Source organism: Caretta caretta, chromosome 8 (assembly GCF_965140235.1).
Source record: "Caretta caretta isolate rCarCar2 chromosome 8, rCarCar1.hap1, whole genome shotgun sequence".
Taxonomy (NCBI): domain Eukaryota; kingdom Metazoa; phylum Chordata; order Testudines; family Cheloniidae; genus Caretta; species Caretta caretta.
This window is the reverse complement of record NC_134213.1, coordinates 31,390,633-31,406,654: the sequence shown is the minus strand read 5'-3', so window position 1 is coordinate 31,406,654 and position 16,022 is coordinate 31,390,633. Positions and strand designations below refer to the sequence as shown.

Genomic DNA, 16,022 nt, shown 5'->3' with positions numbered 1-16,022 from the left:
TAATGGGCTGCTGTCAGAGCATCCTCCAGGAAGCCTTGCATTTGGAATTTGTTCTTTCAGAACCCAGATCTGTTAAGATGGACCTTGCAGCATGTCCAGACTAAGGGAGGAGGGTATTTGAGGAAAGGAACAGCACCAATTACAGCAGCTCTCAGAGCAGCCTAATTTACTACTGGGGGCTGCTCTGACCCCTGGAGCAGCCCAGAAGTGGGTGGCAGAGAGGTGACTTAAACCCATCTTGACCCTCCCCTCTCTTCAGCAGTGAGTTCTGGACTGTGCTTTTTGGTGGTTGACAGCACAGAGACTTCAGCTTTGGATCCTACGACTATATCTACAATTGAAGCTCTTCTCCTTTGCAGTGTAATACAGCCAGCCAAAGGGGTTTAACAGCCAGAATAATGGGTTGAGTTTAGAAGATGACCACTAACATTTCTGTACCAGCAGGCCCCAACTTGATGGGGAACCTGGGATATTGCTCCACCTTTTTGAACTTTTTTTATCATGTTTGCATTCTTAGCATTGCTTCCATAAATCATTTTATAGCTGCCCTAGTCATGGAAAAATGTACAGCTAAATCATAGACTAATATTCCCCATTTAATTAGAGGAAAACATAGTAAATTAGCCTGGTTTGCATGCAAGTCTGCATGCATATACATCTTGGCATGAGCTAGGGAACAATAAGCTGTTTATGTCAGAACACTTGATTCAAAGAATAGCATAAAAAAGCTATTCATATGTAAGTTATCTTACCAGAGTCTGCACAGATGGTTAATCAGATGGCTCCCTCATGTGCCTTCAGAGAGTGTGCAACATTTTGCAGCAGAAAACCCAAATCTCTCCAAAGCCTTTGGCGAGAAATGAATGTAACATTTTGTATCTCTTATTGTTCTGCATTCAGAATGCCATGGTTTGGGTGGATTGCTATATCTGTGGCCATACACTGGTGAGAGGGATGGATCTAGCCATATATTGAAGCTGTGCACCAGGTTAACAGGAAGTAATGTCCGGCAGACATTTGTTGAGTCAAAGAAAGGGTTTCCCTTATGGCACAATTTCAGCTCCTGAATATCTTTAGCTTATTGTTGTCAGTGTGAAGTTGCCAGAAAGCTTATGTCATTACAGCAAGGAGCAGATTTCTTCTGCTGCTGGTGGGTTAGCTACTGTCTTGACATCCCATGAAGAAGAGAAACTGCTGGTCTTGCTGACACTGAGAGTCACCCAACCAGGTTCTCAAGTGCAAAGAACCACCCCCATAGTTTGGCATGCAGTTACAGCAGCTCTGCTCACTACTATAGACCAAAACTATCAGCAACCCCAAACGTTAGCTCTGCTACCCTTAGAACAATTCATTGAGAATTTGACCTCAACATCTGCTTATTGCCTGCTCAGCCTATCTGCAATGTGATTGGAGCCATGTTGGTCCCATGCTATTAGAGAGACAAGGTGAGTGAGGCAATATCCTTTATTGGAACAACTTGTGTTAGTGAGAGAGACAAGCTTTCAAGCCGCACAAAGTTTGTTTTTTTTCAGGTCTGGGAAAGGTACTTCCATTGTCAAAGCAAAATGCAAGGTGAGTCTTTTGGAAGCTGCCATAGCTGCATTGGAGGAACAGAGATCCCTGTCTGGAGCTGGTTCCTGCAAGAAGGCAGGAGAGATTTTTTTGGCTGGGAAGAATTGAATGAGACAATCTGATTATGGTTCAGGGCGGTGACCTAACTGTAGATTAAGGAGAGAGAGACTACTCCGTCTTTTTCATTGTGTTGCTTGAAAGCATATTGGCCATTTGAGGGATTTGGATGGCTTGACACAGTCTTCATTATCTGCCCTGTGAGTTGCGTGCTCTGTAAAATAAAAATAATAAAACACGAAATTCAGGCAACTTCCCTAACAGAAGGAACTCCGCTGTCCTGCAGCCAGACAGCTCCCTTCAAAATACCTTTTGGAGTCTTCACAAGTGACCTGCAGGTGCAGGAATAGGAATTGAGGACCACTTCCCAGCCTTTCAGAGCCTTGGTCAGGTTGGGAAATGGGCATTAATACCGGTCTATATTTCTTCTTATTGCAAAACCATTTGTATTTAGAACACGCACCAAGTAGTTTTGTTTATGTAGTTTGTGAAAACTATTTGCCTATGAATAAAATGGATTTATAGAGAATTATTTATCTCCAAGTATCCCAAAAATATTACTGTGCAAGCTGACAGTGATGATTCCACAAATGGTACTGCAGAGTTTTTTGCCCCATCCTCTGAAGCATTTGGCATTAGCCACAGTCAGAGACAGGATACCAGACTGACACTATCATTGTTCTGATCCTGTCTGGCAATTCCTATATTTCTAATACATTCAAGTAATTCACATTCCTCACCTCACTTGCCACCTCATCAGCCATTAAACAGCATAAAGCAATGCTGCCTGCCATTTTAGAACAGAAAGTTAAGAAGAATATGGTATCCATTTGAATGTGCAGGCTGAATGTAGGTAGCTAGGATGCAGCTCAGTGAGTTGGAATTGGGCCAGGATCTTCTGGTTAATAACTCCACTCTAAGTGCCACAGGATTTTTAATTGACCAAGAGTGGTCAGGAGTGTAGTTTTACGTCTCTTCTAACAGAGGTCACCTTCAGCAGTCTAAAATATCATCCTCCAACACTCTCACACTGTGTCACTTTTCTCTCCAAGTCAAAAATATCATCTGCTGACTCCCCATTGTCCCTTGTATGGCGTTTTTTTTCAAGTCTGTACTACAAGCACAGATCCACCCCTACTTGGGCATGTCTACACTATGGAGACTGTACCAGCATAGTTATGTTGCCTCAGCTATGCTGGCATAACCCAATAGTGTAGATGCAGCCTACCCACTTATCTCTCAGTACAGGAATACCACCTCTCTGAACAACAATAGCTACAGTGATGGAAACGCTCGTCTGTCAACTTACCCCCAGGACAGCCACAGCTAAGTTCATAGATTCATAGATACTTACATAGGTGAGAGGTTTTTCGCAAGAGTGGGTGGGTGAAATTCTGTGGCCTGCGTTGTGCAGGAGGTCAGACTAGATGGTCATAATGGTCCCTTCTGACCTTAGTATTGGCATGGCTATGTCAATCAGGAGTGTGGTTTTTCAAGTTGCAGTGGGGGAGGTTTAGGTTGGATATTAGGAAAAACTTTTTCACTAGGAGGGTGGTGAAACACTGGAATGCGTTGCCTAGGGAGGTGGTGGAATCTCCTCCCTTAGAAGTTTTTAAGGTCAGGCTTGACAAAGCCCTGGCTGGGATGATTTAACTGGGGATGGGTCCTGGTTTTGAGCAGGGGGTTGGACTAGATGACCTCCTGAGGTCCCTTCCAACCCTGATATTCTATGATTCTATGACTGATGTAGTGGTATAGACCAAACCTTAACCAGTGAAATCTCTTGTGATTATAACATATGATGTAGTAACCCTGAAGGAAGTGTAGGTGGGTATGGCCCATTATGGTTTGGAAAGTAACACATGAATAATAATTTATTAAACAATAGCCTGCTCTGGAGGTACAATCTGGTGAGCAGCTAAAAGAACCAATTAAGGCTTTAAAGAGACAGGTCCAACAGTAATGGGTGATTTGACCAGACTGCAAGTAAATTTTGATATGCTAGCTCTAATAATAAGGCTAGAGTTTTGCGTCTGCATAGCTCTGCTTCCTTATACTTCCTTACACTTGCCTGTTTTCATAAGAATTTGCTTTGAATGGCTCATAACAGAACGCTTTAGCAACAGGGAACTTCCATAGATCCAACTTCCATACTTAGATCTAACATTAGGAGATAAATGAGACCAAGCAGAGGCTCTGAAAGGAAACTGGGAAACAATTTCAGGACATTGTAATTTGGAAGAATGTAGGAATCCTGGAATAAATCAAATGAGGGAAACGGACTCTGGTGCACTTTACTTCTGCTTTCCATGACAACAGTGCTGCAACATAAATAACCTTGACTGTTACATTTAAAAATCAGCTTGGATCATACTGCTCGGCTGCAGCAATGAGAACATGTTAAACAATATTGATAGCCAATTGGTTTTGATGTTAAAAGTAATAATAACTATGAAAGCCAGATTTTTAAACCATGGGTTTTTCCTTTCGTTTTTTTTTTTTTCCCTGCAAAGTTCACTTGAGTTAAATCTCTGCCTCATTATGCGGGCACAGTAAGAATACTGAATGTTTGACATCAATTGCAGGCACAAAATTATGTCTGCAGTTGTGAATGTAGTGAATGCTATAATGCAATCCATTGGCTGGAAGTTGAAGATAGACAAATTCAGGCTGGAAATAAGGTATAAATTCTTCTTTAAACAGATTTCAGAGTAGCAACCGTGTTAGTCTGTATTCTCAAAAAGAAAAGGAGTACTTGTGGCACCTTAGAGACTAACCAATTTATTTGAGCATAAGCTTTCATGAGCTACAGCTCACTTCAGTGTAGCTCAGGAAAGCTTATGCTCAAATAAATTGGTTAGTCTCTAAGGTGCCACAAGTACTCCTTTTCTTTAAACAGAGTAGATCTTAAGCTCCTACCCATTTTGTGTGTAATGAAAAGCAATGCATTCTGCAGCATGTCCTACAGGTAAATATACATCTTTTAAACCTACACTGGAGAGCCCTCATTCAGCAGAAGTTTACTTCAATTGGCCTATCTTTGACCTTCCTTAGCGTTGTTAGGGATATTACGTTCTCGGACACTTGAGCCTTGTGTTGAAGGACAGATATGGACAGAGCCCATGCCCTCTGCAGAGGATTTTTCTGCCATGTTTCATGCTGGCTTGCCATTTTTTTTTAGGCATTCTAGATGTAGTCAAGAGGATGTCAACACAAATTCAAAAGTCTCTCCTTGTTTCTGGAAATCAACTATAAATGCCAATTTCCAAATAGTCCTTATACTGGAAGTTCACAACCTCATTTGTCTCTCCACTTCCCTACGGAGAGTGTGTGGCCAACATCTTCAAGCTCTGATCACTTCCAGTCATTACAGGGGATAGGCAACAATTCACACAAGCATTTGCTGAGCAAAAAACCCGCTAGGGTCCTAATCTGTATATTTATGCCAGATTTTATAGTCTTTACTCAAAACCGTCATGGGACGATCTGACCTACAAAGAACTGATGTGTCCCAAATCATAAAACCAAATAGCAGGATTCTTCTCTCATTAGCATTAAAAGTTACCCTCATGATTATGCAAAACATTACCTCCAATAAAGCAAATATCAGTATAAAATTATCCTTAGCTGCCTTGCCAATTCCAGCTAAAAGCTCCACAACAAACTTGGTACTTTAAATAACAAATAAGCAACACACAATAAATTGCCAGTTGGAATACATTTTCCCCATATTGAGATCAGCAGTAACTTTGGATGGCTTGACTATTACTACTATTTGATTTTGGCATAGGCAATTTAAGGAGTCCTTGTTAGTAAAGAATGTCACTTCTTTATCCTCTGGAGCCCCCAGTCATCATCTATCTTCCATTATCTGGCTGATGAGCCAAGTTTAGCTGGCTAGAGAAGTGCACATTCACAGTGACTTTTGCTGCTTAACTCTGGCAAGTGTTGAATCTCTCTCTCGCTCTAATAGGGAGGATTGCGGGCAGGAAGGAAAGAAATCCTTGAATTCCTAAACATAATACTGGACTTTAAGCATCCCTGAGGATTTCAAAGGAGCAGTGTGTAACTGGTACAGTACTGTACATGCTGGAGAGGCATTGCAGAGTGTTTTCCCCCTTCCCTCCCACCCAATCTTTTGATGGAACAGACACTGAGCCAGGAGTAGAACAGCTGATACCAAGCTGATTTGCAACATTTGTGGTGGTAGCACAATAGGGTGAAGAGACATCCATCAGGACACATGACTCCTGATATGACAACCATTCTAATATTTTTTTTTGTCCATGATTATTGCCCATTTCATCCCCATAGATGCATTTTCTTACTTAGCTTCAACAGCCTCTTCTGTCCCTTTTCCTTCCAGCCCTAGACCCCAGAAATGATTCCTCAAAAAACATATTGACTTGATGCAAGGAAGATTTGCACTGACTCTCTGAATGATGAAATAACTGGTTTGTAGAGTTAGTTCTGAAGGTGTTGGAAAACTCTGCACTGCTTTCAGCCCACAGAAAGGACCGAGTGAATAACCAGACCTGCATGAATGTTAGCAATGCAGCAGTGGCCAGTGGGAGGGAGAATGACACTGGAAACTTGATTGCTGAAGCCCAGGTATTCAGGACAGATAGTAAATAGGAAAACTCTCCTTTTTACATGTAAACAAAGAAGAAACCGTTGCAGGGGCCATACAAACCAGAATGCCCACAATGCTGTGTATGCACACTCACTTTTCACAGCAGAAAACACACTTTAAAGCAGGATCAAACATGACAAATACATCAGAATATCCCAGAGAAACCAAAACCACCACAAACCTCTCTCGCACGCTCCCCCTTGCCCAGAGTCATACCAATGCCTGCATGTGTTCCTACAGCAGAAAATAGGGTCCAAATCTGAGGAGATGGGGAATCTGAGTTCTGAGTGGGGAAGGTGGGAGCGGTTTCAGTAATAATGTAGTTGGAAAAACCTGGTATTTTTAATACCACCACTTAGTAAAATAACAGCTTTTACCTTGGCAGACAATGTATATTTATTTGTAGCAGTGAAATGCATTAATAGTTCTGTTATCGTTGTGAGATGAGACCCTCCAGGTACTATTAACACATTCCTCTATGTTTCAGCTGTTGTTTAAGAATTCAATAGACCTGTGAGCATCTCGGTACTTCAGGTTGACAATGTCAGTGCAAATATTCTTATACTGCTCTTAAAAAAAAAAATTAGATCTACAGTGAGTAAAATGCTCTTTTATTTAATTTATTCCTTCATAAAGTGGGTGCATTTAGGGCAGCAGTGGTTCAAACTTCCCTTGCATAGCCTCCATCTCCTCCTCATACCTCAACATCTGACCTGAGATTTCTACAACAGGGAGGGTGTTCAGATTTGAGCACACTCTGCTAATACAAACAAGGGTTTCAATGGTGATTCAGACAGGCTCCTGTCCATAAGGAACTGTACTGCTGACACCACCACCTCACTAGAAATAGGCCAAATAGCCACCAGCTGGTAACTGACGTTTGGTTAATACCAGTCTGGGCCAGATTTGAGGCAGCGATGATTTGGAGGCTAATGGCTCTATATAGACTCATAGATATTAAGGTCAGAAGGGACCATTATGATCATCTAGTCTGACCTCCTGCACAACGCAGGCCACCGAATCTCACCCACCCACTCCTGCAATAAACCTCTCACCTATGTCTGAGCTATTGAAATCCTCAAATCATTGTTTAAAGACTTCAAGGTGCAGAGAATCCTCCAGCAAGTGACCCGTGCCCCATGCTTCAGAGGAAGGCGAAAACCCCTCAGGGCCTCTTCCGATCTGCCCTGGAGGAAAATTCCTTCCTGATCCCAAATATGGCGATCAGCTGAACCCTGGGAATGTGGGCAAGACTCACCACCCAGATACCCAAGAAAGTATTCTCTGTAGTAACTCAGATCCCACCCCATCTAACCTCCCATCGCAGGCCACTGCGTCTATTTACCATGAATAGTTAAAGATCAATTAATTGCCAAAATTATGTTATCCCATCATACCATCTCCTCCATAAATGTATCATTTATTTAGACAAAGCAGATTGATAAAAATGAATGGCTCTCTGTGGCTTGGAATCTTCCTTTTTGTTTCTGCCTAGCATCATCATGTTGCCGCTACATATTTTGGTACTTCTACGTACATTCAATTTTTAGGCCCTATATTTCCCATCTTACACTCCCTGGGAATAATTTTCCTCTCATTTTTCTGAAGAGCTTAGTGCAGACTGTTTCTGGATGACTGTTTGTATGATGCAATATCTCCCCAAAACCCAGTGCTCACACCAGCACATTTCACATGTGCTGAATGACTCTGCAGAAAACTGCAAAACTGAGAGCAATGATTTCTGTAGGAAATGTTGCCCACAGCTGTGTTTCGGGACATATTATTTGCACTGGATTTCAGTGTGTTAATGTTGCATTTGACTGTGGCTCATTCCAAGTGAAACCTCACCATGGTGGTTGCAAAATTGAACCTATTATTAAAAAAACATACAAAAATGCAAATAATGCCACAGAAAATAAAACTAAAAATGTTAAAAAAATAATTTGGGTAACTTTTTGGACAATTAGTATGTGGGGAAAATAAGTGCAATTTATATAATTAGAAATGATTGGTATCTCTTAGCTCCAGTTCAGAAGCTAGAAGAGCAATTCTTGTTTGGTAATGGCTCTGTGTGGCCTTTCTTTGCATAATACTTCAGGCATGCAAATTTTGGTTGCTCAGACATAAAATTGTTTAACCGTTTGACCTTCTGGGGCTGTTGTGTGTTTCTCAAGCTAAACTGGGCAAGTTAAAATACCATAAAGCTGAATTTTTAAAGTATCAGAATAATTCACTTTCCCCTTATTGGCTGTTGATTGTTACTAGTCTAGCATTTGAAATTCGTTAAGTACATTGCACGCACACTTACTTACATACAAATGCTTTATTATTGAAAATACCTCCATGGCTGTTCCATAATGAAACTGCAACTGAAGAACATATTAAAAAATCAAGGTACAGTAGGGTGTTTGTCACAATATATTAATTTAAAAATTAATCTCTCCTCAGCCATCTTGAAATGTTTGCTAGAGCATAACTGTAAATAGCTGAAGATGTCTGTGTTGTAGAATACTCAGTTTTGTATATTACAATATACAGTTGTTGAACTTAATGAACATCTTTTGGTGCAAAACCTTTTTTTTTTTTTTTAATCTTTGGATTTTTCTGTTTGACTACAGGAGACAGAATATTTTAGGAGATCAGGAGAAAAAAGCATTATTCAATAATATTTACACTTGGACATAACAATTGTTTGTTTGACTTTTACAAAACACAAATGTATAGTAAACAGTTGTCGTCCCCCCCACCTCCCCCCCAATGACTGCCATCAATTCATGGGGAAGATGCAGTCTTTGAAATGAAGCTCAGTGAAATGTTAGACTTTCTATACAAAAGCACTCAAGGTTCAGATGTTTGTTCAGTAGAAGCGTTTGTGTTACACTGGAACAAACATGTTTTCTTCTCCGGAAAACTCAGGTATGCAAAATATATGGCATGACACAAATCCTGTTTTTCTTACATAAGTAGGCCCATGAACATTAGGTTGCAAGCGAGCCCATAAGACAAGCAGCATTTGACCCTACCCATGTATTTAAAACAGAAAACATGAAATCTGACTGTAAACATCCCTAAATTTTGTTATTTCCCTCTCTGTTTCTGGATGAATTTTCTGCCCATGGACGTAAAGGCCAAATTCTGTCTTCATACCTGGCTGTATACCCCATTGGGGCATGAAAGGATGGCAGAATTTGGCCAATAGTTTTAGTTACAGGTGAAGACAGGAATAGTGGTTGTCCTTAAAAAAGTACCTCAGCATATATAGTACTTCCATATATTTACTTAGGGAATAGCACAAATACTGAGGTAACATTGGTCTTGTCAAACTTTTGCTCACACCTGCAAAAGCACTTTTGCGTCGGTATAGCTTATACCAGTTCCCCAAATGAAATAAGCTGTACTAAGAAAAGGACTTTTGTGTTTATATAACTGCATCTGCACTAGGACTTTTGCAGATATTAAAATGTCACTAAGAAAATCACACCCCTAAGTGATATTCCTATACAGGTAAAAGTTACTACTGTAGACCAGGCCTAAGACAACTGGCAGTTCTTTAAGGATGGTGATTGAATAGTGCAGGGTAAGAGCTGTGAGTGACAAAGCCCCACAGAGCTCACCTGAAACACCTTCCTGTTCCAGTCCCTGGCCTGTCATGAGTGGAGCTGCTAAAGGTGTGGTGGTCTGTGATATGAGGAATTCTCCTAGGTAAAAGTTTTGGGGTTCTCACTTTTAGCCGCTAAGGCAGGTTGTAATGTAGGTCTCAGAGATGACTGGCTAACTGACCGTTTCCTCTCTTACACATTCATCTTTTCCTCCTTTGTTGTTTAAACCTCAGTTCCCTCTCTAGGATACAGGGTGTTATTTGCACCAATACTGCTGTAGAAATGGGTATTAAATTGATTGAGAACTGAATTGCTGTAGCCAAGATGGCTGGAAGGCATTGAATTGGACCACTCTGCCCCACTATGGCTGGGGATATTAGAAAGTGTAGCATATGAATTGAAGCCTACCATATTCTGTCCCATTTTGTCAGTAGGCTCAGTGCTGAGTCCCAGAGGCACTGATCGGCTCACTGAGTTAGAGCCATTAACGTACGCGGCCATACTGGAGAGGAAGTTGTTGAGGCAAGGACTGCTGGAAGATGGCGGAGAAGATCTCTTGTCAGATGAACTGTCAGTTCCAGGTGAGGAGCTTTCCAAGAGATCCTGGTGTTCGGCAGCCTTGGGACTGCCACTTAAGGCACTGTCCTCTGATTTCTCAGACGCAAGAGATGCTGTGCTGGACCCAATGTCAGACTTCCTTTTCCTCTTCCGACGAAAATTTCCATTGTCAAACATCTTCTCACAGTTTGGGTCCAGAGTCCAGTAATTCCCTTTTCCTGTAAAAAGAGACCAGCAGATTATAAATATAAAGACACAGACAAAGGCAGCAAAGAGCAGATTCCCTGGGTTTAATCTCAATCTTTCTGCTTCACAAAAAATAATAATAAAAAACAGCAATTGTTTGATACCCTGCAAAGAAGTCCCTTGTCTTCAAGCCCAGCAAAGGCTGAAGCTTTGGGCCAGATCCTCCTCAGTTCTTGCCGAGGTAAAACTTTTAATGAAGTTGATGGGAATTTTACTTGAGTAAAAACTTCAGGACTTCACCCTTTGTGTTGACAGCACAGGGACCAAATTCTTGCAGCCCCGTAGGGTCAGTGGCATAGCATGGATTGCTAGACAGAGCAGGGTTTGCCTCACAGTGACACACACAGTCAGTCAGCTGGCTTCAAATATGTCCCAATAGATGTTTCTGGCTAACAATAAATAAAGGAACAGTATTGTCAAAAAATCAGCTGAGAGTCTGAGGACAGGCAAGCACTGATACTATTTCTAGACCAAAAGCTGACTGTTTAAACCAAGCAAAGCAAAGCAAACACAACCCTTCCCCGTTTTTGAGAATTGTTGTTGACTCCATAAAGCAAATGAATTTTCCTTGACAATTTCCTTTTGTCTCAATGCATTTTCATTTAATTACTGATTCACATACAATGTGCCAAATGGCTTTTGAATGTCTCTTGCTCAGCTAGACTGCTTGTGTGCTTGTTAAGCCATGTGTGCTCAGCACACTGATCAATATTCAGGAAAAACTACAGCAGAGAAGAATTGGCTTCTGTGCCGGGCATGCTTCATTAGCTACACTGTGGGTCAGAGTCAGATCTCGGCTACATGGGTGTGAATTCCAGAGCAACTCTGCCAAAGTCAGCAGAATTACTCTGGATTTACACTGCGGTGAGACCAGAATCTGGCCTATTGTGTCTCTTTGCAAAATATATACAAGCTTGTGGGGAGCCGGGGGAGGGAGGGAGAGGGATAGGGTGACCAGATAGCAAGTGGGGAAAAAAAAACCCAGGACAGGGGGTGGGGGAGTAATAGGTGCCTATATAAAAGTAAGCCCCAAATATTGGGACTGTCCCTATAAAATCGGGATGTCTGGTCACCCATGAGAGGGAAAATACTTCAAAAATGTACCTGGGTCATCTTCGTCTCTGGGCACTTTCTTAAAGCAATCGTTGAGAGACAAGTTGTGCCGTATGGAGTTCTGCCAACCTGCCTTGCTTTTGTTGTAGAAGGGGAAGTTGTCAGCCACGTACTGGTAGATCTGGCTGAGCGTTAGCCTCTTCTCCGGTGCTCCATGGATGGCCATGGCGATAAGCGCAGAGTAGGAGTAGGGGGGTCTCACCAGCTTCATCAGCTCCTCTTGGGAAGGGAGTGGAAGCCAGCCCAAATCAGTACCCCCCAAACCATGCATGTTAGGCAAGAGCTGCCGTTGCATCCCATAGGACTGAGGGATGAAAGGACTGGTGTTGGATCCTGGCAGGTATGATGGTGGGGTAATGGAGGGTCCATTTAGCCAGAGGTAAGGGTTGGGAGTGGTGTTGTAGTCCCCAGATTCAAAGTTTGTTGGTCGTTGTGGGCTAGGAACGTTTTGTGGATGGAAAAAGTTTTCATAATAGATGTTCATCTCGGGAGGCTCCTGGCCAATACTTGGAAATTGTGGGCTGCAGCGTGGTGGAGAATGTGTCTGCAGATCAAATGAGCTCATAATCTAGCACTAGCAGTCTACCCAGTTACAAGGCACCTGTGTTAGTCCTTGCCCGAGACAGGTGCATCACCTGTGCCCTTCCTCAAGTACTTATGCACCTGTAAATGTTTAGGTTTGTGTTCCTTGCTCCGCCCAGTCTGCCCTGACTGGCTGGAGATTAGAGAGAGATCCTTTTTGGAATGTTGGCAATCCAGGCCAGTAATTTATGTCACATCAACCAAATTTGAAAGTTACACCTGTTTATTTTTGCAAATGAATGGAGGAATTTTCCACTAATATGACTGACACACAAAAGTTTAAGGTGCTTTGAAGTTAAAGCTCATAACCCAAAGTAAGAGCCCACCTTCTACTAACCTTTTACAAAACAATATTAGCTTGTAGTGTCTCTCTTTTAAAGGGCAACCATTATGTCCAGTGGTGAGCAGAACTCTAAAATGCAAAAGGCATTTTCACTGGGCAGTAAACACTAGCTACAGCATACGAGGTGGTCTTTGCCTTTTGACAGGTTTCAGAGTAGCAGCCGTGTTAGTCTGTAAGCTCATGCTCAAATAAATTGGTTAGTCTCTAAGGTGCCACAAGTCCTCCTTTTCTTTCTTTGCCTTTGTAATTTTAAGTTTTAACTGCACACTACTACACAATTCCCTCTAGATTTACAGGCACTCAGAAAACTATTACCAGATTCTTCAAATGCTTGCTCATGTGAGGAGTCTCACTCAGTTCAGTGGGAGTACTCACTTGAGTAAAAACTACTCAAACCTTGTGCTATAGCTGCCCCGAGGTGAACAGTGGTTGGAAGTAATATTTGCTGCTTCCTCCATAACACTACCTTCTCTGGCCTGATTCTGCAAGCTGAACTGCATGGGGTCAAGGATCTGCCCTGTGTGAATCAGGGGTTGTCCGATCTGGAGATCATCTGCCCTTAGAACCCCCTTAACAGAAATTCCAGGAAAGAGAGAGAGACTTTTCAACAAAGCTCCCATTACATCATACTTTTAAAGAGCTTTATTTAGAACTCCATAAATAGAACTGGTCCCTTTAAAATCAGAAATTGTTTAAAAAAAACAAAAAACAACTAAATTGGCAGCTTGTATGTGCAAAGGAGGAAGAACAGAGGTGCAACCCCCAAACTCTTTTGCCAGCTTGCAGCTAGCCGTTAGATTGTTAAATCGTTTGCTTAGGGGTTAAAACCCCAAGTGTACTTTCTCTCCAGGGACTAAGCAATAAATAAGATTTTGATTTTTTTTTCTTATCTCTAAATGTATTCATCAATACCTGGCAGAAACCTGCCCACATTCTTTGGAAATATAGTCCTCCTGAGTAATGCATGTATTACTTGATTGATTCCAAGACATGTGAAAGTCCTTATTAATGAAAGAACATATTTAAAGCATGCTGTGTTAAGATGACTTTTAGATGGCACAGTGCTCATGTGATTAATGACAAATCTGGCCTTTTCACATTTGGTTTCTAATTCCTGGCTCTGCCACAGGTACGTTGTGTGACTCTGGCCAAGTCACTTAAGTTACTGTGCCTCCGTTTCCTCATAAGGGTGTTGGGAAGTTTCACGAGTGTAATGCTTGTAATGTGCTTTGAAATGCTTGGATGGCAGTGAATAGAGAAGCTCAGAGTGCGAGCTGAAGAATACAGGAATACACAATAATGCAGGGCAAACCAAACTTCCAGTCCAGCAGCATCACTTATTTTTGAATGGGCCTATTATTTTACTTGCTTACACTGTTGGCCTTTATTTTTAAGCCATTTCCAATAGGAGCAAGCGTTGACACACAAGTCCATATTGTGATTTGAACAGTTGCACTGACACTTGCCAGGGGGATAAAAAGTCATAAAAACATGGGACAGGCCACACAAAACAGGCAAACTTTCACCGCAGATATGAGGTAGTCCTCAGACTTTCCTATATGGCTGGCAGTACACAAGAGGAGTAGGCTGAATTTAAAAACAAACAGCCAGCCATTTTCAGTGAGGGGGAAAAAAGTGAACGCTTACCCTCATGAATTATATGTTCCTAAAGTTAACTAGCAACAAATCTTCAGTTTGTGAGAATCCTAATATACCCCTGGTAAAACCCTGAGAAAAATTGCTTGCAAGTTTCCTGGTGAAACCAGTAATGTGTATGTGTATATATATTAGAAGTCCTTCTGCAATCCCACAAATTTTATTCTACAAACAATCCTTACTCACACAAATGAACGGTGGAAAAAGTTCTGCTTGTACGAGTGCCACTTTAAAAACTAATCAATGCTTAAGATCTAGTGTGAAATAGATGGAAAATTAGACCCTACAAACTAATTACCCTATGGCCACAAAATATGTGAAGAATTTGCTAATTCTTTATTACTGTGCCTGCATGCAGGACTTGAAACGTTTTGGGTTTTTCATTTCAGGTAGTAAAAGTTCAGCCTGCTGCACTTTGGGCTGTGATGAGCAGTTTCTAATTGCTTATTCCCTGGAGTGTTGTGTGCTTATTAACAGTTAAAATACACGGAAATGAGGCTTTGGCATATACATGCTTTGAAAGGATGCCAGGCTTTGCAAGAAAAGAAAAAAGTCACATGTGCAACCAGAGACTCAAGGAGGTTGTAAAACTTTCAGTGAACCAAGCTGTATGAAGTTGCAAGGCAGTGCACTGTTGCATGGTCAGAACCCCAGCGGGCTGCAGCTGGCTGAGAATGGATCTTGCCCGTGAGCTTAACCTGATATGACGTGTGAGCAAGCAAGTGAAGTATCACAGTGTCCAAAGCAAATACAGTAAAAGCCTGATGAGAGTCGAAAGACTCTCCTGGCTGTCCTGTAACACTAAGGCAATGCCTATACCGCAGACTTCTGCTGGCATAACTATATCATGTGTGATGAGAGGTGATCTCTGACTAAAATAGCTGTGGCGGCAAAGCGCTTCTAGCATAGATGCAATTATCCTGGCAAAGTTGTGCTTTTACTGGTAAGGCTTCTTTCATTTGTGGGTATGTGCTATAAGCTAGACCAGAAGTGCTTTGCTGGTATAGCATACCAACACCCATCAAGAGCTCCTCATGTACACATGGCCTTAGAGTTACAGCATTGTTGGTGTTGATTCAAAAAATCACAATGCGCTAAGCTTTAATGCAGAGTCTCAGGTTAACATGTCGTGTTTCGCATAACTAGTGTTTTCTTACTAGTAGGATATACTTGATTGTCTAAACCCTATTTAACTGAAAGTCCTGGCCAACCAACGGTTGTGCTCTGGAGGGGTTGTGCTTGGAAGCTTCACTCTTCTGCTATCTTAAATGACACTCTTAACTTCTGCTGGGCTAAAGCTAAGCTCCTGTAGAGCAGCTACATTCCCCAGGACTGCAGCTCAGCTCCTGCCACGCTCCTCTCATCCTGCCAAACTTTAGTGCTCTGCCAGTCCAAAGCTTCCCAACACCCCCCTTTTGCTGACTAGGCTGGCCTGTAACTAACACCCCTGATTATCTGAACTCCTGATGGTGCTAAGAAATGGCATATTTCCCCAAGCTGCCTTAAAACTGGGATTCTTATATACAGGGCATTTCAGCCTGAAGCTCTACGTTCAGTACCACTGAAATGCAGCCACTGCTGGGGTGGATAACGTGCCTGCAGTCTGAGGCAATTTGAAGCATGAACATGTGCACTACTATTGTTAGCTCCGCAGCACAAACCC

At 41.9% G+C, this 16,022-nt stretch overlaps 1 protein-coding gene across 1 annotated transcript; it reads right to left on the bottom strand.

Moving 5' to 3' along the window:
• Window positions 1-8,588: 8,588 nt before the first annotated feature.
• On the bottom strand, window positions 8,589-12,394 carry FOXI1 (forkhead box I1). Its single transcript, XM_048860705.2, has 2 exons — window positions 11,770-12,394; window positions 8,589-10,637 (listed from the first exon to the last, which is right to left on the bottom strand). Exons 1-2 carry the CDS (start codon window positions 12,341-12,343, stop codon window positions 10,084-10,086), a joined length of 1,128 nt encoding a protein of 375 aa, XP_048716662.2. The 5' UTR covers window positions 12,344-12,394; the 3' UTR covers window positions 8,589-10,083.
• Between the last annotated feature and the right edge of the window lie 3,628 nt (window positions 12,395-16,022).